We start from the raw sequence: 25,807 nt of genomic DNA on the forward strand, positions 1-25,807 counted from the left end.
TTGGTCTTCCACATATTCATATAAATTTTAGAATGGGAATATGTTTCATTATTCTGGCTAGAAGATTTGGTACCCTAGTCTTAAGTAGGTCATTGTGAATTCAGAAATTGTACAGAGAGGAGACATAACTTTAAAGAAAAAGCCCACTGAATGTGATGTCAAAATAGATATGGCTCCAAAATGTTGACCCATTAATGTACAGGTATAATGGCAAGGTCATTAAAGAAGACAGAAAAATTGAAATAGAGAGCTTTTTATCAGTATAAGAAAGGTTAATGTTTAGTTTGCTTTCAAAAATATGAAATTTATTATGATTGCAAGAAACATTAATAGAGAAGCCAAGAGGGAGGTAAGCTGGAGACTTGGGAAAAAGATATGGTGATGAAAATAGAGATTTGAGAACAATCATCATAAAAATCGCACACACAAGGGCTAAGGATGTACCAGAGAAGAGCATACGTAATTATGGTAGAGGGAGAATGAGCAGATTCATGGAAGGTAACGAAATGAGTGCTGGGAAGAGAGAAAAACAGTGTGGTTTCATGGAAACCAAGGTCAGAGAATGTTTCCATGAGGTAGGAGTTCGAAGTGTTTAAACAGAGAAAGATGAGAAAAAGGAGATAAAACAAAGTCCAGTGGCCTTAGCAATGGAGAATTCTTTGGTGACATTTGAGCAAACAATCTCATGGGCATGAACATGCCAAAGCCAACTTGCAGGGAATTATGGAGAGTGGGAAAGAAAGCCTGTTTTAATACTTCTGAAAATAAAGGGAGAACAATAAGATGGTCACTAAAGAGAACCATAGGATCAGATATATGCTCTCCATACAGTTTATACATGCTTGCTTTTTGACAAAAGGGATTAGTATCTCTGCTTCTCAAAATTGTATGTTCACCATATTTTTAAAAATAGTTAAGCCAGTTGGGCTACAGATAGCTGCAGATTTCTCTCTCAACTCCGGAGTCTCTTCTACACCTCAAGTTGTCCCAGTCCTTTATAATGACAGTGGCAACTACACAACGTTTTCTGTCACAGCTCTCTCTTCCTGACTTCACTCAAAAGGCCTACTGGAATCAGTAAAAAAAAAAAAAAAAAAAAAAAAAAGATTTCTTTGATGGGACTTGAGTGATCAATTTTAGTAGAGAGATAATGGCAGAATTTGTGTTGTAGTTGTTCCGTTTTGAGAGTACAATAACATATTTGGACCACATTACCTCTCCAAAATCAAGTTTCTATATTCATAATTCAACTGAAACACTGTGTAAAAGCTCCTTGGTGACCCTGTTATGAAATCCAGTGACCACGTCTCAAAGTTTTCCGTCTTCAAATATTTCAAACTGCTATATCTTTTTTTTTTTTTTTTTTTTTGCAAAACTTTCATCTTTATGGTTTTCTTGACATGGGCTTCACTGGAGTCCTCCTTGTTAAGAGGGTTTAAAGAGTGGATGTTATTATTGGTTGAAATATAGAGCATGGCTTTCTCCTTGCTGTCTTTTTCCCTTCTTAACATCACTATAATGTCTGTGAGGTGAGCAGGCATGCAGAAGCCCTCTCCATGCGCAGAAAGTAATTTGCTCCACAGTGACAATGTTCATATGTATAAAGCCCCAAAGAGCCACAAGTAGGCTTCTCTCTTCATGTGCAAGGACCCTGCATGAGCATCATGATCAAAAAGAAGGAAATTGGATTCAGTCTCAGTACAGTTATCATTTTTCTTTGTTTTAAAGTCCAATTAGTGTTGAGAATTTACTCCTTGTTGACTCCATTTGTTGCTTTCAGACACTGATATAGCAGAATGCAGAGAAAGAACTTCACAGAAGTGTCAGAATTCATCTTCTTGGGATTTTCTAGCTTTGGAAAGCATCAGATAACCCTCTTTGTGGTTTTCCTAACTGTCTACATTTTAACTCTGGTTGCTAACATCATCATTGTGACTATCATCTGCATTGACCATCATCTCCACACTCCCATGTATTTCTTCCTAAGCATGCTGGCTAGTTCAGAGACGGTGTACACACTGGTCATTGTGCCACGAATGCTTTTGAGCCTCATTTTTCATAACCAACCTATCTCCTTGGCAGGCTGTGCTACACAAATGTTCTTTTTTGTTATCTTGGCCACTAATAATTGCTTCCTGCTTACTGCAATGGGGTATGACCGCTATGTGGCCATCTGCAGACCCCTGAGATACACTGTCATCATGAGCAAGGGACTATGTGCCCAGCTGGTGTGTGGGTCCTTTGGCATTGGTCCGACTATGGCAGTTCTCCATGTGACAGCCATGTTCAATTTGCCATTCTGTGGCACAGTGGTAGACCACTTCTTTTGTGACATTTACCCAGTCATGAAACTTTCTTGCACTGATACCACTATCAATGAGATAATAAATTATGGTGTAAGTTCATTTGTGATTTTTGTGCCCATAGGCCTGATATTTATCTCCTATGTCCTTGTCATCTCTTCCATCCTTCAAATTGCCTCAGCTGAGGGCCGGAAGAAGACCTTTGCCACCTGTGCCTCCCACCTCACTGTGGTTATTGTCCACTGTGGCTGTGCCTCCATTGCCTACCTCAAGCTGAAGTCAGAAAGTTCAATAGAAAAAGACCTTGTTCTCTCAGTGATGTACACCATCATCACTCCCTTGCTGAACCCTGTTGTTTACAGTCTGAGAAACAAGGAGGTAAAGGATGCCCTATGCAGAGTTGTGGGCAGAAATATTTCTTAATGGATTGGATTATTTCATTAAGAGACCATTAGCCCAGTGTAGTGTGTCTACTCACAAACACGCCACAATACACAAGTTCATCAAATATAATATTTGTTGAGAATACTGTCAAAGAATAGAAATGCCTGTCTGTTTAGTGTTCTAGGCATGGCAGAAAGCAGGATTTCTGCTCTGGTGAATTTTGTTACCAGATACAAGAATCACTCCAAGCTGGATTAAGACTACTTGTTTCTGTGCTTGAAGATTTCAGTTTTGAAAGCTTTTTGGCTCCCATTTTACCTGAACTCTCTGACAGTCAAATCTTTGAGCTTGTCTGGTTAGGGGATGTGGAGTAGAGACAGTGGGAACATAGGTGGCAGCGGTGTTAGGGAAATAAGCCGCAGAGACACCAACCTTTATTTCTCTCTGCTTACATAAAAAAGAAAGCTTTCATTCTCAGGAGTCAAATAATATTCCATGTGACAGTCATTTTGTAATTATATCTTAATTCTTGCGGATTGAAAAATGAACAGCTTTGAAAAAAAAGTCTCTTCTTTTATTATCCAGCTGTATTCGCTCCTCAAGTGTTCATTTCTATGTGTATTCCTTCCTTCTGTGCAACCAAGGCAGAAATCTCTGCTGTTCCCTAGGGGATAAGCAGAAAGAACACATACTGGTGGCTTTTCTCTGAAACTACATTTTTATCCAGATGCACTTTTCATGAAGACTCGTCTCTTTTCAACTTATGGTAGCTTTTTAGATTTTTAATTTATATGTAGTAGCTTCAGTGACATTGAAGTTGTTGTCTTAGATATTGGTTGTACTAATTCTAGGGTCCAAGATAAATGCCATTAACTTCCATTCTCTCAGCAAACTGTGCAAGCTTCATATTTCTCCAGATATTTATTTGTAAAATAAGCATAACTATGCTACATTATTGTATACCCTCAATGGGAAACATTGTGGGAATATTTTGTTTTATGAATCTTCCCACCAGAGTTTATCTCTACTCTGAGACAGAGCTGGAAGGTACTTTCTAAGAGACACAGATATGGAAACATCTGTTTTCACACACTCATGACATCTACTGTTGTTCCATCCTCAAGTCAGTTCCTATCTCTTACTCTCGAGTTTTATTTTTCTGTTCCTAACCACAGAAATATGGTTAAGTGTCTTTTAGGTGACCTGTGATCTTCTCTGTCTTCTACAGATCCCTTTGTGAGGAGGTCACAAACTGGAGGTGAAGGGTCTCTGCACAGAGTCCCCTTGATCCCCAACTGGCTGTCCCAGTTGGATAACATCACAGCTGATAGCAGGGTCTCCCTACTGACCAGCCTGATGTCCTTCCCAAAAGATGTCTCAACCTGAGGTTCATAGTTTTCTAGGGGGTGCCTGGGCGGGTGTCAGAGGATTTTTGAACTTTTTTGAAATTATTCACTACATTTCTAATATAGGTGTTAATGTGACCTTTTCATCGTATTCTTAGAGAGTTAATTCTGGCATAAGTATTTCTTCCCTCAAATCCAAACAGAAATATGAGACCAGATCCAACTTTCTTCCTTCAGAGACTATTGATATCTACAATATCCTTACACCCTCTTAAATAAGGATCCTTTGACCTGGTCCAGTTTTGCCTATATAGGCATTGCTGTTCTTACACTAGTTAGAGAATATGGAAGGTATGGGTGGTTCTCAGCTTGGAGGTTGAGGAATAATGGGTTATGGGGGAATATCAGAGGCCAAGTGTGGTCTTATTGAAAGTTTTTCTGTCTTCTTCCATCCCTTCCTGTATTCCCTCCTGTATTCCTTAAGTATTTCAATACAATTCCTGCTCCTCCAACACTTTGTAGATGAGTGAATACCCCACTAGTGTTCGTTGTTTTACATACTTCGCATGGATTTAGACTCACTAGAGAAAGCAGCATCTACAGGCAAAGTGCAATAGCATAAGAGTGGGTAGGTTTATGTGGTCACAGGTCCCTCCTGGAGGATGAATTAGGAAGAGTGAGTCATTTTGTTGCTGCTTCCTATTGTCTATGCAAAATGCTTATATTGATAGTAAATGTGGCATTATTTTCACTATCTCAATTGTTTTGTTGTCTTTATTTGTTGCACTCATCCTGAGTGCATGATTATTCCCCAATGTCTCACTCTATCCATACTCCTTTATTTTTCTTCCTTTGTACATTTCAAATACTTTTATTATTTTAATATGTTTTTTGTTAAGCTCTTTTATTCACCAGAAACATAGTCATAATATCACATATTTATTAAATCTATTTACCTATTTCAAGCACTATGTGTCAAGCAATTAACTATCTCTGGGGTTACATTAACGACTAATGCGGAGATTCTGTTTCATGTAATTCACAGTCCAGTGGGAAAGCAGACAAAATAACAAGAAGTACAAAAACTTGCTAAAGGCACATGCACAGGATTGTTGTTTGGGGTCAGAGGCGTTGTTCAGAAAAGGAATCTATTTAGAAGGTCAGAAAACATTCATAGAGAGGTGATATTTAATTAACTTCTTGTGGCATTGGGTCAACTGGTGTCTGCAAAGGATGAGGGAAGATGATAAGGGAAAGAGAAGAGTCTGACAGAGACACACTAACCTTAAAAATGCAGAAGTGTTAGTTGGGCGGGTGTTTTATTCACCTGTATGCCCATTGCCCTGTTGAATACTAGTCTGGCAAAAAGTAAGTGCTTAATATACCTTTGCATAAATGAATGTGTGAACATCTATTGAGTATAAAGTCTTGTCCAAGGGTTTCCTCAGGTGTATTTTTTGATAGATACATCTTGTTATATTCTTTCTGTTTGTCTGATAGACTCCTTTTACCTAAAATCAAGTAACAGAGAAAATAACAGAGTACAGGTGACAATCCTGAGTGCATACTTGAAGTTATTTGCCTTCGTTGCAGGATTGCCTAATAAACTCAGCTGACTATTTATCATATATTTACATTAGTTAGTCACTTAAAATTGCACACTGGATTAATATGTTTTAGCTATAAGCAGGACCATTATTTTGACAATCTTTAAAATAATTGCTTGATAGCTTGACATATAAAATCAAGAGTTAAGACATTTAAACATTTATCTTTAGGAAAATTATGAAAAGACTATTATGGATCTTATAACTTCTGTAAATGATTTTTACAGTGTTGATTTTGTAACTTCTTTAGAGAAAAACTAGTTTTACCTGATATCCTTTTACATTCATCACTTGTAACCTATAATGGATTAGAGGAGACGATGGCTCCATCCCTCCCAACAATGAGTGGAATAAAACATTTTATTGATGGGTGCAAATGTTTCTGGGAGAAGAGAAAGCATGGAAGTGGGCAGGAGAGATAAACTTAAGCCAAGGATAAGCAGGTAGTATGTGTCACAGAGAGCTTAACTTTGAAAATGACATGTTTAAAGGGTACAAGAACCTAAGTTAGTTTTGTTGTGCCGCTAAGGTGTGAACACAAGTGTGAGTGTGTGCGGTGTGTGTGTATATGTATACATGCATGCACATGTATATTTTTGTGGGAGGGTGCTAACATTTAAAAGCTTTAGGTATAATGGGCATTGCGATAAAATGCTTTATTTGCATTATTTCATTTAATAACGATCTTTAATGTTTATATAGCTCTTTAGAGTTTACAAAGGTCTTTTGTGTTCATCATCCCGTTTGATTCTTATAACACTCCTGTAAGGTACTAGTCCCACAGTTTTCGGATATATCCATTGCAAATGGTAGTTTAAATTACTTTTCCAAGGTCATATTCATTGTTAGAACTAGCAGTAGGACTAAAATAGAAGTGAGCCTTAACTATAAATCTAGTAATTCTGAATTCCATGCTTTTTATTCTTTGTCCATTTTTATTACTTCATCCATTCATTCAAACACACGTGTGCATGTGCCTGCGTGTGCATGCACGCACGCACACACACACACTGTATTAATTCTTATCAGAGAATAAAGTACAAAGAATAAACTTTATTTTTGAGATCCTAAAACTTCATTTCACTCAGAATTGATGAACTTCTTCTAAAATGTTCTAATTCCTTCCCTGACCCTGTAAATAAAATATATTGATGATCATGAATGTATTTTTTAAAAACGTTTACCATGGGCACTTAACTGTATCTTGTGTTGTGGTTCGGTGATATTGTCAGTTGGAACTGAGCTTATATAATCTTTGCTTCTGAATTAAAAGATTCACATATTCCAGTATTTTATGAACTTTGTGTAGAATTGTATAGTTTCTGATTCTTTAATTATTTAGTTTGTTACTTCAACAAATATGAAATGCCTGTTCACTCTGAGTGTCAGACACTGGGTTAGGCACTAGGAATGTAGAGATAAATAAGGCCCTAGTCTTGCATTGAGTAGCTAACAATCTACTTGCAACCCATTTCAGTGCAGTGTGATTAATGCAATACACAGAGTACTGTGAAGACCCAGAGAAAAAAATTCCTAACTCAATTGGTGAATTTCATCCTTGCATGTATTTGTAGCAGGTCAAGGTGAATGAGTTTGACAAGTTCAAGAACTTTATTCTAGTAAAACTTCAGGAGATTAAGCCTACTCAGAGATAGCAAGTGCCCCCAGGTTAATGAATCCAGAATCTCTATAATTTATCATCCACAATGTTCAGTACGTAATTACAAAATGCTCAACATTGGGGAAAAAAACAACATTGTGGCCCCTATCAAGAGAAAATGAGTCAACACGTCAACCCTAAGATGACTCCATTCAGTAGTCAGGGACTTTAAAGTAGCTAGTGTATATAGGCTCAAGAACTTATAGAAAATTTTCTTATAATAAGTAAACATATGTAGAATCTCAGTCAAGAAATCTAGAACTGAAAATTAAAATACGTGAAATAAAAATTTACTGTTTAACAGTAGACTGGTGTTGGTAGAAAAAAGGGTCAATGAACTTGAGAGTGATTAATAAAAATTATTGAATCTGAAAAACAGAGAAAAAATGAATAACAATGAACAGAGTCTCAATGACCTGTGCTACAATTCAAGACATCTAATGTACATGTACTTGAAGTCTCAGAAAGAGAGAATAGTATGTGTCACAAAAATATTTGAAAAAACATTGGTTAAAATGTTCATATTATTAAAAAATATAAGATACAGATCTAAGAATCTGAGTGAATTCCAGGTAGGGTAAATAGAAAAATGTCAAATATATGTAAGCAGAGTCAAATATTTAAAACCAGAAATGAAAAAAAAATCTTGAAAGTAACCAGGTTAAAATAATAATTTTTTCCAAGATGACAGATTAGAAGCTTGTCAGCACACCTTACCCACTTGGAAATAGCAAAATACTGTGTATAAATTTACACTGCTAAATTTTATCAAAAAAAAAAAAAAAACAAAACAAAAAACACCAGGAGTGCCTAAGAAACTGCCAGCCAGCACAGGAGGCAGTTATTGGTTTGGAGAATTTTGGTAGGGAAATTTGTGATCTGGCCTTGAGTAGGGGAGGAGTCCCCATGGCTAGAACAGAGGTGAATGTGATGTGGGCTTTAGCCACAGGCATGGGAGTTGATCACCCTGTCTTTGTAAGACGACTTGAAGAGATTTGGCCTGGAAGCCATGGTTTTGACACAGGCAGTGAGTTTATGGCCTGCAGCAGTTTTGCCATCTGAAGACAAACTATTTGTGACTTGGCTGGTTGTCTCAGCTTGCTGCCAGCCGCAAGCTGTGGCAAGGATGCTTGTCAGGTTGAAAGCATTAAAGCAAGGTGGGTTCCACTACTGCCTGCTTGGCTGTGGTGCATGAGTTGCCTCTCCAACTATGCCGGCTCTATGGCATGGTAACAGGTGCTTTGCTCCTCCTTGAAGTATTGCTCCATGGGCCTAAGAACTGCCTTCTGACTCCTGTCAGGGCCAGCACATATGCCCACTATTGAGGGCCCAAGTGCAGGCTTCACCATCCCAGCCCTCCCCAGCTTGCCTGCTCACCCCTGCCTCAGAGGCAGAGCATGAGATTAGAACCACTGAGAGCTCCACAGCCCAACCCATCACCTGGGACACCTGAGCATTTCTCCTGGTTAACAAAGGTCAAGCATAAACTTACTGCTACCACCATAGCTGGCTCTCACCTGCAAGCACCACTTAATGGCCAGGAGGTGAACCCACACAGTGCAATATAAAATTTGCTAACATAATTGCAGCCTAGAAGCAAATAGCAATGTCTAACCTAACTGAACATCCTGAATGCCCAGACAGAGATGTGAAGGAGAAACTGATCCCATTTTTACCTGTTGAGTTTGTGGTACTGGGATTACCATAAAGAGACCTCAGCAACTTCCTCCAGGGACCTGAGGACTTCCCCACCACCCTGTCAGGGCTAGTGCTTGCACTTGCTATTGGAGGGCCTGAGTGTAGGCTTCCCCTCCCTGGCTCCACCATCCCCTCCTAGAGGGAGGGTGGGACTGAAGCTCTTGAGTGCTCCAGAGCCCAACCCACCACCTGAAACACTGGAGCACTTCTCCAGCTGTTAACAGAGTTCAAGCATAAACCCTACAGGTACCACCTCAGCTGGCTTTTACCTGAAAATGTCACCTACTGGCTAGGAAGTTGACTGGCACAACACAATACAAAATCTGATACAAGAGTGCAGCACTTGGGAAGGAGACAAACTTTTCCCAACTTCTACTAACACCATTGCCCATGCCACCTTAGCTTGTCAGGGGGCAGTGAGCCTGCTCACCCACCTGGTACACCACTACAACAACCAGCATTTTAGAAAGCTGGCACACTACAGCTATTTATAACCAAGAAAATAATAGAGTCTTGACTACTGAATGCACCCAGAGGCACAGTCAAATGACCCTGTCCAACATAAATCATAGTGACACCCCCAAGAAAAAAAGTTCCTGCCTGCATTAATGAAAGTAAATTCAAAATTAAGAAGTGACTGTTTGCCCAGATGCAAAGAAATCAGCATAATTATTCTGGAAGTATTAAAAAAACAAGGGTTTATGATGCCCCAAAGGAACACAGTAATTTTCTAGCAATGGATCCTATCCAAAAGAAAATATTTCAAAAGCCAGAAAAATTCAAAATATTGATTTTAAAGAAGCTCAATGAAATACAAGATAAATCTAAAAATGAATACAAAGAAATCCGAAAATCAACTCAGGATATAAAATAGAAATTTACTGAGGAGATATCTTAATTTTTTTTCTGGAAATGAAAAAATCTTTGAAGGAGTTACAAAATACAGTTGAAACCTTCAACAATAGATTATACCATGCAGAATAGAGACTCTCTGAATCTGAAGACAGGTCTTTTGAATTAATCCAATCAGACAAAAATAAAGTAAAAAGAATAAAAAGAAGGAACAAAGCTTTCAAGAAGTATGAGACTACAGAAAATGACCAAGCTTATGAATCATTGTTATTCTTGAGGGAAAAGAAAAACCAAGAAGTTTAGGAGATCTGTTTAAAAAAATAATTGATGAAACCATCTCTTATCTTACAACACATTTAGACATCCAGATACAAAAGGCCTGGCAAACACCTGGAACATACATAGCGAGATGGACTTCACCACAGTATATAGTTAACAGACTGTCTAAAGTCAATGTGAAAGTAAAAGATTCTGTAAATTACCTTGGGCAGTATGGCCATTTTCACGCTATTGATTCTTCCTAGCCATGAGCATGGAATGTTCTTCCATTTGTTTGTATCCTCTTTTATTTCCTTGAGCAATGGTTTGTAGTTCTCCTTGAAGAGGTCCTTCACATCCCTTGTAAGTTGGATTCCTAGGTATTTTATTCTCTTTGAAGCAATTGTGAATGGGAGTTCACTCATGATTTGGCTCTCTGTTTGTCTGTTGTTGGTGTATAAGAATGCTTGTGATTTCTGTACATTGATTTTGTATCCTGAGACTTTGCTGAAGTTGCTTATCAGCTTAAGGAGATTTTGGGCTGAGACAATGGGGTTTTCTAGATATACAATCATGTCGTCTGCAAATAGGGACAATTTGACTTCCTCTTTTCCTAATTGAATACCCTTTATTTCCTTCTCCTGCCTAATTGCCCTGGCCAGAACTTCCAACACTATGTTGAATAGGAGTGGTGAGTGCCAATTTTCAAAGGGAATGCTTCCAGTTTTTGCCCATTCAGTATGATATTGGCTGTGGGTTTGTCATAGATAGCTCTTATTATTTTGAAATACGTCCCATCAATACCTAATTTATTGGGAGTTTTTAGCATGAAGGTAATTTACAGATTCAATGCCATCCCCATGAAGCTACCAATAACTTTCTTCACAGAATTGGAAAAAACTACTTTAAAGTTCATATGGAACCAAAAAAGAGCCTGCATCACCAAGTCAATCCTAAGCCAAAAGAACAAAGCTGAAGACATCACACTACCTGACTTCAAACTATACTACAAGGCTACAGTAACCAAAACAGCATGGTACTGGTACCAAAACAGAGATATAGATCAATGGAACAGAACAGAGCCCTCAGGAATAACACCGCATATCTACAACTATCTGATCTTTGACAAACCTAAGAAAAACAAGCAATGGGGAAAGGATTCCCTATTTAATAAATGGTGCTGGGAAAACTGGCTAGCCATAGGTAGAAAGCTGAAACTGGATGCCTTCCTTACACCTTATACAAAAATCAATTCAAGATGGATTAAAGACTTAAACGTTAGACCTAAAACCATAAAAACCCTAGAAGAAAACCTAGGCTTTACCATTCAGGACATAGGCATGGGCAAGGACTTCATGTCTAAAACACCAAAAGCAATGGCAACAAAAGACAAAATTGACAAATGGGATCTAATTAAACTAAAGAGCTTCTGCACAGCAAAAGAAATTACCATCAGAGTGAACAGGCAACCTACAAAATGGGAGAAAATTTTCGCAACCTACTCATCTGACAAAGGGCTAATATCCAGAATCTATAATGAACTCAAACAAATTTACAAGAAAAAAACAAACAACCCCATCAATAAGTGGGCGAAGGACATGAACAGACACTTCTCAAAAGAAGACATTTATGCAGCCAAAAAACACATGAGAAAATGCTCACCATCACTGGCCATCTGAGAAATGCAAATCAAAACCACAATGAGATACCATCTCACACCAGTTAGAATGGCAATCATTAAAAAGTCAGGAAACGACAGGTGCTGGAGAGGATGTGGAGAAATAGGAACACTTTTACACTGTTGGTGGGACTGTAAACTAGTTCAACCATTGTGGAAGTCAGTGTGGTGATTCCTCAGGGGTCTAGAAGTAGAAATACCATTTGACCCAGCAATCCCATTACTGGGTATATACCCAAAGGACTATAAATCATGCTGCTATAAAGACACATGCACACGTATGTTTATTGTGGCATTATTCACAATAGCAAAGACTTGGAACCAACCCAAATGTCCAACAATGATAGACTGGATTAAGAAAATGTGGCACATATACACCATGGAATACTATGCAGCCATAAAAATGATGAGTTCATGTCCTTTGTAGGGACAAGGATGAAATTGGAAATCATCATTCTCAGTAAACTATCGCAAGAACAAGAAACCAAACACCGCATATTCTCACTCATAAGTGGGAATTGAACAATGAGAACACATGGACACAGGAAGGGGAACATCACACTCTGGGGCCTGTTGTGGGGGAGGGGTGGGGGGAGGGACAGCACTGGGAGATATACCTAATGCTAGATGACGAGTTAGTGGGTGCAGCGCACCAGCATGTCACATGTATACATATGTAAGTAACCTGCACATTGTGCACATGTACCCTAAAACTTAAAGTATAATAATAATAATAATAATAATAAATAAAAAAATAAATAAAAATAAAAGCAAAAAAAAAAGAAAGTAAAAGATTCTAAAATTATCAAGATAAAATTGTCTAGCCACCCATAAAGGAAACCTCATCATATTAGCAGTGGATTTCTCAGCAGAAACCTTGCAAGCCAGAAGGGATTAGGATCCTATTTTTAGAGTTGTTAAAGAAAAAACTGTCAACCACGAGTTTTACATGCTGCAAGAATAAGCTTTTTATGTGAAAGAGAAAAAAATATATTTCCCAGACAAACAAATGCTGAGAGAATTCATTACTACCAGACCAGTTCTACTAGAAATGCTCAAAGGAGTTCTAAACATGGAAATGGAAGGTTGATATTTGCCATCATAAAACACACAAAAATATACACCTCACAGACCTTGTAGAAACAATTATACAAGGAAGAAGAGAAAGAAATCAAATGGCAACATGACACAACTCCACCAAACCATGAAGACAAGCAGAGATAAAAAAGAAAAAAATAATGTTCAAAATAACCAGAAAACTAACATTATGACAAGAACTAAACTTTACATATCAATCTTAAGCTTGCATGTAAATAGATTAAACACTTTAAAGATATAGAATGTCTGAATTAAAACACATGAACCAACTGTATGCTGCTTCTACAAAACTTATCTTACTGCTAGAAACAGACTGAATGCAAAGGGATGGAAAAAGGTATTCCCCACAAATGGAAACCAAAAGCAAGCAGGAATAGCTATATTTATATCAGATAAAATATACTTTAAATCAACAACATTAAAAAGAGGCAAAGAACGTTATTATATAATGATAAATGTATAAATTCAACAATAATATAAAGCAATCATAAATATGTATGTACTAAACACCGGAGCACTCAGATTCTTGAAGCAAATATTACCAGACACAAAGAGAGAGCAATGCAATAATGGTGGGGGGGCTTCAACACCCCACTAACAGCACTAGAAAGATCATCAAGACAGAAAATCAACAAAGAAACATTGGACATAAATTAGGCTTTAGATCAAAGGAAACTGACAGACGTTGACTTAACATTCTATCTAACAAATGCAGAACATACATTCTTCCCATAGCACATAGGACATTTTCCAATACAGTTCATATGTTAGGCCATGAAACTAGCTTCAGTAAATTGAAAGAAATTAAATCATAGCAAGTATCTTCTCAGAACATAGCAAAATAAAACTAGAAAACAATACCAAGAAGAATTCCCAAAACTAGACAAATATATGGAAATTAAACAGCATACTCTTGAACAATCTTGCATCAATGACAAAATTAAATTGGAAGTTTGAAAAACTTTTGAATTTAATAAAAACAGAGACAAAAGCAAAACTTTTAGAATATAGCAAAAGCAATGCTGCAAGGGAAGTTTATAGTGTCAAAGGCCTACACCAAAAACCTCCCACCAAAAATAAAAAGATAAAAAATAAACAATCTGAAATTGCACCTCAAGGAAATAGAAAACAAGAACAAACCAAACCCAAAGCTAGAAGAAGAAAAGAAATAACAAAGATCAGGGAAAAACTAAACAAAATTGAGACCAAGGGAACAATAGAAAGGAACAATGAAAGAAAAGTTGGTTTTTCAAAAGACAAACAAAATTGATAAACTGTAGCTACACTAACCAAGAAAAGAACAGAGAGGATTTAAATACACACAATTATAAATAAAAATGTAGACATTAACAACTTATACTACAGAAATGCAAAAGAACATCAGAGACTACTATGAACAACTCTACATTGGCAAATTAGAAAACCTAGAGGAAATTTATTAATTCATGGAAATATACAATCTCCCAAGATTAAACCAGGAAGAGGTAGAAATCCTGAACAGACCAATAATGAAGAGTGAGGTTGAATCAGTAATAAAATTCTGCCAACAACAACAAAATCCCAGGACCAGGTGAGTTCACATCCAATTCTATGAAACATACAAAGAATTTGTACTAATCCTACTGAAACTATTCCAAGAAAATAGAGAGGAAGTAAATCCTCCGTAACTCATTCTATGAAGTTAGTATCATCCTAAAACCAAAGCCTTACAAGAGGACAACAATAAAACAGAACTACAGACCAGTATCTCTGATGCACATAGAGGCAAAAATTCTCAACAAAATACTAGCTAATGGAATCCAGTATCATATAAAAAATACCACCATAATCAAGTGGATTTTATTCTGTGGCTGCAAGGATGGTTCAACATATACAAATCTATCAATGTGACTCATGACATAATCAGAATTAAAAACGAAAACCATATGATCATCTCAATAGATGCAGAAAAAGCATTTGATAAAATTCAGCATAATAATGTCCCCAACAAACTATGCATAGAAGGAACATACCTCAAAATAATAAAAGCCATATATGACAAAACTGCAGCCAACATAATACTGAATTGGGAAAAGTTGAAGGCAATCTCCCTAAGAACTGCAATAAGACAAGAATGCACCCATTTACCACTCTTATTCAACGTAGTACTGGAAGTCCTAGTCAGAGCAATTAGGCAAGAGAAAGAAATTTAAGGCATTCACATTGGAAAAGAGGAAGTCAAACTATCTCTGCTCACTGATGATATGATCTTAGAAAACCCTAATGACTCCTCTAAAAACACTCAGATTTGATGAACAAATTCAGTAAAGTTTTAGATACAAAATCAATGTACAAAAATCAGTAGCATTTCTATACACCAGTAACAATCAAGCTGACAACCAAATCAAGAAGTCAATTCCATTAGCAATAGTTACAAAAATAACATATCTAGAAATATATTTAGCCAAGGAAGTGAAAGATCTCCACAAAGAAAACTACAAAACACTGATGAAAGAAATTGTAGATGATAGAAATAAATGGAAAAAGTCCCATGCTCATGAATCAGGGAATTAACATTGTTAGAATGACCATACTGCCCAAAGCAATGTACAGACTCAATGCAATCCCTATGAAACTACCAACATCATTTTTTTTTTCACAGAATTAGGAAAAATAATCTTAAAATTCATCTGAAATGAAAAAAGAGCCTGAGTAACCAAAGCAATCTTAAGCAAAAAGAACAATGCTGCAGGAATCACATTACCTGACCTCAAATTATGCTATAAAGCTGGCCAGTAAGCAAAACAGCACGGTATTGGTATAAAAATAGACACATAGATCAATGAAACAGAATGAAAAAAAACCATAAATAAAGCCACATATCTTTAGGTAACTGACCTTTGCAAAGTTGAGAAAAACATACACTGGGGAAAGGACACTCTTTTCAATAAATGGTGCTAGAAAAATTATATTACTGTATGCAGAATAATAAAACTGGATCTGTCTTTCTCCATATACAAAATCAACTCAAGATGGATGAAAAAGTTAAATTTAAGACCTAAAATTATAGAGCTACTAGAAGAAAACCTATGGAAATTCTTTTAGACATAGGTCTAGGCAAAGAATTTATGACTGTGACAAAAGCACAAGGAAGAAAAATAAAAATAAACAAATAAAAATTAAGCTAAAAAGTTTCTGCACAGCAACAGAACAGAGTGAACAGATAATCAGGAGAAAATATTTATAAACTATGCATCCAACAGGGGACTGATATCCAGAATTAAACAATAAAAACAACAAAAACCAAATTACCACATTAAAAAGTGGGCAAAAGACATGAATAGACTTCTTTTTCGAAAGAAGACATACAAATGGCCAACAAGATTATAAAAAAACATGCGAAATGACTAATAATCAGAGAAATAAAAATTAAAACCACAGTGAGATATAATCTTAAAACAGTCAGAATGGCTATTATAAAAGAGTGGAAAAATAACAGATGTTGGGGAGAATACAGAGTAAAGAGTAAAGAGCATGCTTACACACTGTCGGTGGGAATGTAAATTACTACAATGTTTATGGAAAACAATACAGAGATTTTTCAATTAATTAAAAATAGAGATACCATTCGATACAGCAATCCAACTACTGGATATATATCCAAAGAAAATAAATCATTATATCAAAAACATAACCTGCACTCACATGTTTATCATTGTCCTATTCACAATAGCAAAGATAGAATCAACATAAATGTCTATGATTGGGTAATTGAATAAAGAAAATCACACACACACACACACACCATAAAATACTAAGCCACAAAAATGAAAGAAATCATGTATTTTTCAGCAACATGGATAGAACTGGAGACCATTATTTTAAGTGAAACAACTCAGAGGCAGAAAGTCAAATACTGCATGTTCTCATTTATAAGTGGTAGCTAAATAATGTGTACACATGTACACAGGCTTTATGAAATAATCATCACAGGAGTCTTGGAATGGTAGGAGGGTGGGAGGAGGGTAAGGGATGAAAAACTACTTAATGGGTACAATGTACACTACTCAGATGATGCTTACCTTAAAAGCCTGGACTTTGCCACTATGTAATATATTCATATAATAAATCTGCGCCTGTATCCCTGAAATTTATACAAAAAAAGAAATACTACATAGCAGGGAACAAGAATAATTTTACTTGACTTCTAATCAGAAACAATGGAGGCCAGAATAAATTCAATGACATTTTTAGTGTTATGCCAGAATTCTATATCCAGCAAAAATTTTATTCAAGATAAAGGTAAAGATAATTTCAGGTAAGTAAAAATTGAGATAATTTATGCACTACCAGAAATGCTAAAGGGAGTTCTTCAGACTGAAGTTAAGTGACATCAGGTGCAAGCTTTATATTTGCAGAATAAGGACAATTGAAAATGGCAAATATGTGGGTAAATATAAAGGAATATCTTTTTTTCTCAATTGTTTTAAATAATGTATTATTTAAAGAAAAATATGAAATATTATTGTAAGATTTATAATGTTTATAATGTGTGTTGACATCATACTTATGACAACTATAGCACAAAGGAAAAGACAAATGTAAATATACTTTTATGAAATGCTTTTGTTTAATAAAAGTGGTGCAATTTAACTCTAAGAAAAATTGTTATGAGTTATGAATGCATGTTAATCCACAGAGCAGCAATTAGAATAATGCAAAGAGGTATAGCTAAGAAGACAATAGATAAATAAAACAGAATACTAAAAAATTTGTTTGATCCAAAAGAGGAAAGCAGTGAGAAATAGAGGAAAAAGTAAAGGATAGGACAAATAGAAAAAAATAGCAAAAGCTGGGTGTGGGGACTCGTGCCTATAATCCCAACTACTCAGGAGGCTGAGACAGGAGGATCACTTGAGGCCAGGAATTTATGATCAGCCTAGAAAAATGGTAGATTTAAATCCAACAATGTATGTAATTATGTTTAACCTAAGTATATTGAACATGTCTGTGAAAAGGCAGTCATCGTATTTTACCAGAATAGATGAAAACAAGCAAAACCCAAGTATACTCTATTTTAGAAGACAAACATAAAAATATGTAGATATATTGAAAAAAGTATGGAGAAAGATATAGTATGCAAACTCTAATTCTACTAGAGTGGTTATACATTCCAGAACTTTCTATAGCATTTTTGGTAGTGTAGAAATTATTTGAATTTCCACTTACCTAAAAACGTTTTTCACGTTTATTTCTAAATCATTAGCAGACAAAGTAGACATAAAAACAATAAATATAACCATAGATGAGAAAATGATTTCATTATGATAAAGGTCTAATTCATCAGTAAGACATACCAATCTTAAATGCTCCTGCTCCTAATAACAGAACTTCAAAATAAATAAAGCAAAAACTAGGAGAAATCAAAAGAGAAACAGACAAACTCACAATTCTAATTGGGATTTTAGTCCTCTTCTTTTATCAATTGATTTAACAAGTAGACATAAAATAAGAATATACGACATCGATATCTAAGGACATTCTAACCAAAAACAGAACATACTGTCGTTTCAAGTGCTTATGGAATCGAGAGAGAACATGTGATGAATCATACAATGACTCAATAAACTTATAAAAATTAAAATAATGCCGACTTTCTCTGACCATAATGAAATTCAGTTAGTAATAAGACAAAAAAAATAAAAAATTCTTAAACATTTAGAAATTAAACAACACACAGCTAAATAACTGACGGATTAAAGAAGAAACCATAAGGAACATCAGACAATATTGTAAGTTGAATAGAAATGAAGACAAAAAGTATTAAATCTTGTGAAATTCAGCTAAACCAGTACATAGAAATTATAGTTTGAATGCTTATAGTTAAGAAAACCAGTATATCAGCCATGGCCCATTCTTGAGACAGAAATCACATAGTAATTTCAACAATGAAAATTTAATATAATGAATTAATTGTAACAGGAGATTGCCTGTAGGTTCAGTGACATATGGAGCCACTAATGGCCAGATGGCAGTCTCATCTTCCAATTAAATGGACTATTGTTATGTTTTCTGGTAGAAGTATTTTCCCCAGGGGTGCTAAAACCAGCAGAGTTCAAGGTTGCTGAGACAGGCTAAAAAACTCTGTAAGCGAATTATTAGGTGTAGTAATAGGAATAAAAGAAATCCTTCCCACTTCCACCCTTTAACTCCTGACCCCTTGAATTTTAGCTATGATGGGGTGACAGTACTATATAACAGTATGATTCAAAACATACACTACATTCTATAAAACAGAACTCTATAATTTCAAGATATTTCCCAACTAGTGTTGTAACTAAGTCTTTAGTATGCCATTCATTTTTCAAGTACATAAGCTATTTTTGGACAATAAAGCATGTGGTAAGACAAGTTTATTCCATGGACGTGAACCCATTGCTGTATCTCCTTTATTGTTAAATTAGTTCCTTGAGCAGATGCAATGCTATGGGAAATGCCATGAAGGTGTTTAAGGCATTCTGTGCACCCACAGATAGTGGTGCTGCCAGAAGGATTACAGGCAGGGAAAGCAAATCCATGTCTAGTATACAAGCCTATTCCAGCAAAGGCAAATTTCTTCCCCTTCCATTACAAAAGATGTTCAAATAATCAACCTGCTAGGAGGCCATTTTTCACAAGGCATGGTGTTATAGTTAGGGTTTACTATTTGTCTCCATTCTCAACAAATTATGTGCTCAACAGCAGTGTTAGCTGCGTCAGCCTTGGTAAGGGGAAGCCCATATTGTTAAATCCATGTGTAGTCTCTGTCCCTGCTAACGTGGCCATTTTGTTTATCAGACCTTTGTATAAGCAAAGTGTCTGGGGAAAGAAGCTAACTGGCATCTATAGAACATGCCATTTTGCTCATGTGACCATTGTAAGCCTTCATTTTGCTTGGTGGGCCACAGTCACATTTTGGGTTTTGAGATATTAGCATCAATTCAGGGACAAGGTCAAGTTATTCTGAAATGTCTGAGTATTTTCTACTTCTCAATGGAGTATATGTATATACCTCTAGTATACAGCCACAGATCCTTTTGGGGGAAGTTTTGGTGGAAGATTTACAGTGTGTGCTTGCATCAGTGATACTTCCCCAAGAAGTCTTGAACTCCCTTTCAATTGAGGGCCATGGTTCTGTGAATTATGATAGGTCTAGAAACTGGTTGAAAGACCATGATGCTCTGCTGTATTAACTTAAGTCACATGATAGAATTAGTGTTAGCTCTGGTCTGACATACTCTCTGGTAAGTTGGTTCAAGGACCTACCCTGTGTCTACTTCTTCAGTTCCTGAATGTATAATTAGAATAGACATACATAGCAACTGGCAGAATACTCAAAGTGGTTCCCTGACCCATAGCATGAGGGCCATTATAATAGGAAGTATTAAGTAGAAGCCCCTAGAACTTCCTTTTCCTACCAACATAGTACATATGAAGCAATTCTGCATTACTATGGGAATTGTAGCGATTAATGGCATCTTAAAAGACCTAAAAGAAGCAAGGGTGGTTATACCCATCATGTCCCTCTTTAATCCTCACAGTTTGGTCTGTGAAAAAGTTAGATGTAAATTAGAGGAAGACTCTGGACTACTGTACACTTAATCAGCTTGTCACACTAATTGCAGTTGCTCCTCCAGATGTAGTATCTCTATTGGAGCAAATGAACATAGCACCTGGCAGTTGGTATGTAGCTATTGAAATAGTGACTATTTCTCCACGTTAACTTTAAGGAGAACCAGAAGCAGTTGCTTTTACCTGGCAGGACCAATAGTATACTTTCACAGTTTTGCCTTAGGGCTATGATAATTCTGCTGCCCTCCATCATAATATAGATCACAAAAATGTTGTTTGTCATAAAATTTCATAGAACATCACAATTAACTTATATTGATAAAGTTAAGCAAATTGGATCAGTCAAAGGGAAGGTAACACATACTTTAGAGGCCTTAGTAATAAAGATGCATGAATAAGAGGGTAAGTTCTCATACTGTATAAGTTAGGGTCCAATTAGGAGAAAAAACACACAGTGATTTGAATAGGGAGTTTAATGTAATGAATTATTAAGTACAAGAGGGAACTTGAGTAATGAGGTATTTGATAATAATTAGCAAAAATAATTCTAAAGAATATAGGAATAGCAGATATAAGTAACAGTCACTACCCCTAGGGTCAAGATAGAGTAGTGTGAGAAAACAACTTTTCCATGGATTTTTTTAGCATTCTTACAAAAACCTCAGTCTTCAGAGACATGGAAATGTATACATTATAAGAATAGAGAATGTTTGCTTTCATTTCCTCTAGAAACATTTTGTTTTTTAGATACACTGAGTATTAAATCTGTAAACATTTGTTTCCCTAATGGTGGAGCTAATTGCTTCCATACTGTAAACCTTATCATCTCAAGAGCCAAATAGTAATTTTGGGTTAGGCACAAAAATTAAAGCATTATCTGCCTAGTTGTTTACATCCCAAATGGGGAGAACCCCAGGGCCATGAAGAAACATTTAGGTTGTAAAAGCCATAGACACTGGGTTTATCTTCCTCTTGGAGAAATTGATATACAAACCAAAGAGTTAGAGTAAAGACTTTTCCTATTCAGTTCCAAGGAGATTCAGAAGCGGAGGGATAAAAATGATTTTTCCCCTTTATAAATGGAGGACATTTGTGTTTCTTCATCTCTTGCATAGAGAGTAATTCTGTCACTTGTGTATCAATTTTTTTTTCTATTTGGGTCTTATAATGCAGGATTTTGGGTGTGGAGAGACTAATACTGCAATGTCATTTTGGCTATTGATTGTACATTGAACATGGTAAGAAATCAACTTTTATCAAGAAATCATCTTTTATCCAGAAACTTCATGTTTGCATTAAGGAAAATTTAATAAAGATAAACATTAAAAGCTGACATGCACCCAGAGGCAACCCTTCCTGCATCAGGGCTTATACCCAGACTTAATTAGACAGGGCACAGTCTGGCATAGTGGCTCATGTCTGTAATCTCAGCACTTTGGGAAGCACAAGTGGGTGGATCTCTTGAGCCCAGGAGTTTGAGACGAGCCTGGGCAACATGGTGAAACCCTATCTTTACAAAGAATACAAAAACTAGCTAGGCATGGTGGCATGTGCCTGTCAGCTACTCAGGAGGCTGAGGTGGGAGGATCACTTAAAACCCAGGATGTCGAGGCTGCACTGAGTCTGTAATTGTGCCACTGCACTCCAGCCTGGATGACAGAGTGAGACCCTGTCTCAGCATTGATCCACTGTATGGCTGCGATGTTGCAATTAAGATGCTGCAATGTGCCATTCAGAGAGAACTTGATGGGATCTATACTTTTGAAATTTTGCCAAAAAAAAATGCTCTCTAATGTACTGGGGACAGTTATTCAGAAGAATATGTCTTACTAGAGGCACTCCACCATGCAAAGAGGGATGTTGAGGGAAACTTGGTGCTATTAATTACTGTGTACTGCAAGAGATGGATGTTGGTGAAGCTGACCATGTTGCAGGAATTTGGTATTGGTGAAGTCAGCCTATACTAAAGAAACCTGCCAGGTGGATCACACTGGCAATATAACTGGAAATTATGAGGCAGAGCATGAGAAAATAGGAAGCTGCACAAAATAAGAGTTACAGAAATTTGCATAAGCATCCCTCGTGTCTGTAACAGAATAATACTAAACTATGTGTACACTGGGCCAGATACCATAAGGCTGGCAGAGAAGAATTATGGGAAGACATGGGCTAAACAGAGATTATTAAGTTTATACTTGGCTGGGGGATGTTGTAACCAGCTAGAGTAGAGATGCTTAACTGAATACTGTGGGCCCTCAACTGAGATCTCAATAAGGCCACACCTTAGTGGTAGGGCTACTCTAACACTGAAGTAATGGGTAATGCGAAATGCCATATCAAACTTAGGAAGAAAGTTCAATAAGGTCAAGCTTATTTACAAGTAACTCAAATACGTAACAGAACACAGTTCAATACTCTTTTAAAATACACAAGAAAAAAATGCAGCTCTCCACACATAAAATAAAAATCTCCAATATTCACTAAAAAACTGCTAGATATATGAAGAAGCAGAAGTACGTCACCTATAATCAGAAGAAAAGTCAGTCGGAAAAAAAAGAGACAGAAATGAAAAAGATGATGGGGTTAGCAGACAGGGATGCTAAAACAATTACAAATAGTACAAATTTGTTTAAGGTTAAGAGGAAATATGGATGTAATAAGGAGAGGAATGAGTGAGGTAAAAGAACCAAATGTAACTTCTAGAAATCAAAGAAAATATCTGCAATAAAAATTTCACTGGATAAGATTAGTAGCAGACTAGAACCTGCAGAAGAAAAGGACATTTAAATTGAAGACAAAGCAATAGAAATTATCAAAATAAGGAGCACACAGAGAGAAAATATTGGAAAACAATCAACTGTGCTTTAGTGATTTGTAGAAAAAACATCAAGCAGTTCTTAGACAGAAATCTGTAGTTTCTAAGGCTTATATTGGTAAATAAGAAATGTCCAAATTCAATGATTAAGCATTTTAAGAGGCTAAAAGAAAAATTGAAGCCAAATTGGATAGAATAAGATAACAGAGAGGAGAACTGAAATCAATGAAATGAAAAGCAAACAAAAATAAAGTCAAAAAGCCCAAAAGGTTTTTAAAAAGTACCCTAAAACTTAAAGTACAATAAATAAATAAATAAATAAACAAACAAACAAATAAATAAATGTGATAAACTTCTAGGTAGATGAGCCAAGAAAGAGAGGAAGACATAATTAATGAGGGACTCCAACTATAAATTCTGTAAATATAAGAAGATTAAAACAGGAATATCATGAAGAACTTGTGCCAATAAATTCCACCACTTTTAAGAAGTGAATGATTCTTCAAAAGTCACAGGTGATAAAATTTTACTCAAGAAAATATAAGAAATGGAAAATCTGAATGGCCATATATCTATTAAATTAATTAAATTAAATTAAATTTTCCCACAAAGAATGTGCCAGGCTCAATGACATCACTAGTAAATTCTATAAAAGATTTAAGGAAGAACATGTACTAATTCATCACAAACTTTCTGATTAAAAAGGAAGTGAAAATACTTTCCATTTAGTTTTATAAGGCCAGCTTTATTCTGATATCAAAATCAGACAAAGTCTTCATGCACAACATAAAAAAAGAAAAACTAAAGAAAAACCTCCCTCATAAATACAGATGCAAAGCTCTTTAACAAAATGCTAGTAAATAAAACCCAACAATAATTAAAATGGGTCATATAAACAAGTAAAATTTACCCCAGGAATAAAAGGTTGGTTTAACATTTAAAAATCAGTTAATACAATTTGCTGTATATAGGAAAAGTCATGTGATTAACTGAAAATTGATTCAGGAAAAAAAATTGGCAAAATTTAGCCTTCATTCACGAAAAAACTTCTGGCAACCTAGAAATAGGAAAGAATCTTCTCAGCTGCCAGCTATTATCATAAGCATAATGATTGATTTGTTTTAGATTTGTACAATTTGTTGTCCTTTAAAATAAGCCATAATTATACTTAATGGTGAACTCCAGGGTTTTGACATAGGTAGAAATAAAATGAATTACAAACAGCACAAAGAAGAGGAATGAGTAAACGGCATCAAACTGTTTAATTTTCTTGTATTATGTTTAAATGATATAATGTGAATTAAGGATAGACTTTGGAAACTTAAATGTCCATAATATAAATCATAGATCAATGATGAAGAAAAATAGGGAGGAGGAAGAGGGGATGGAGGGGCTGAAAAAGCCAATCTAACAGGTACAATATAACACTAAAAATACATGATTAATGCAAAACAAAGCAGGAAAGGAGGACTACAGGAAAAACAAATAAATAAAATAGAAAATAAATAGCCATACGGGAGACTTAAACCCAACCATATTAGCAACATATTAGCAATTCAACCTAGTAGACTAAACATCTCAATTAGAAGTCAAAGTTTGCCAAACTGAATTAAAAAAGCAGTACCTCTTGTATGATGTTTGTATGAAGTGCACTTTAATTATAAATACCAAATAGATAAAAGTAAATGGATGGAAAACGTATGCCATGCAAAACAGTAAGCATCATAGGTTTCATATGATATATCAGACAAAGTAGACTCCAGAATAAAGAACATTATCATGGATAAATAGGAGTAGTATGACAAGAATATTATCATAAATATTATCATTCCAAAATGATAAAAGACATCAAGAATGAAGAAGACATAACAATATAACATATCTATGCACTTAATACCAGAGTTTCAAAATAAATAAAACAGAAACTGATAAAACTGAAAGGAAAAATTGACAATCTCACAATTACATTGTGCTATATTGATAGTTTAATACTTCTCCCTCAATAATTGTAACAAGTAGACATAAAATCAATAAAATTAAAGAAAAAAATAGAAAGAATTGAAGAAAAAGGAAGAAAATGTTGAAGAATAAAAAAAGGATACCTACAGTTTTAGCTAACTTGAGCTCTTTGTTGTTTATAAAGCACTTCATTTTAAAGTGGCAGAATACACCTTCCTTTCAAGTGTTCATGGGTCAATCGTCAAGAGAAACCATTTGCTGGAATTTAAAATAAGTCTAAATCCTTTAAAATACATTAAAAAGGAGTATAATAAAGAGTATCTTCTACTATAACATAAATATATGTATAAAATACCTGAGTGTTTAAAAATTAAACACCACACTTTTAAATAACCCATGAGTCAGAGAAGAAATCAAAAGAAAGTTTAGAGAGTATTTTAAATTAAATGAAAATTTAAAAAATTGTCATGATGCTGTTAAAGTAGAGCTTAGGGAGAAATCATAGCATTGCATTTTTATATAAGATTAGAGGAATGGGATAAAATCAGTGATCTATCTT

At 35.6% G+C, this 25,807-nt stretch overlaps 2 protein-coding genes across 2 annotated transcripts in view; one reads left to right on the forward strand and one right to left on the reverse strand.

The window, feature by feature from the left end:
• Positions 1 to 25,807, reverse strand: part of LOC129397826 (serum amyloid P-component-like) — a 73,958-nt gene that overhangs the window by 23,546 nt on the left and 24,605 nt on the right. The window contains exon 3 of the mRNA XM_055112801.1: positions 5,419 to 5,544. Within this exon, the coding sequence (XP_054968776.1) occupies positions 5,419 to 5,544 (126 nt within the window). The remainder of the gene's footprint in view (positions 1 to 5,418; positions 5,545 to 25,807) is intronic.
• Positions 809 to 4,273, forward strand: LOC100973313 (olfactory receptor 10J5). The gene has a single exon (XM_003820970.5). It carries the CDS (start codon positions 1,797 to 1,799, stop codon positions 2,724 to 2,726), a length of 930 nt encoding a protein of 309 aa, XP_003821018.1. The 5' UTR covers positions 809 to 1,796; the 3' UTR covers positions 2,727 to 4,273.

Source organism: Pan paniscus, chromosome 1, assembly GCF_029289425.2.
Source record: "Pan paniscus chromosome 1, NHGRI_mPanPan1-v2.0_pri, whole genome shotgun sequence".
Taxonomy (NCBI): Eukaryota; Metazoa; Chordata; class Mammalia; order Primates; family Hominidae; genus Pan; species Pan paniscus.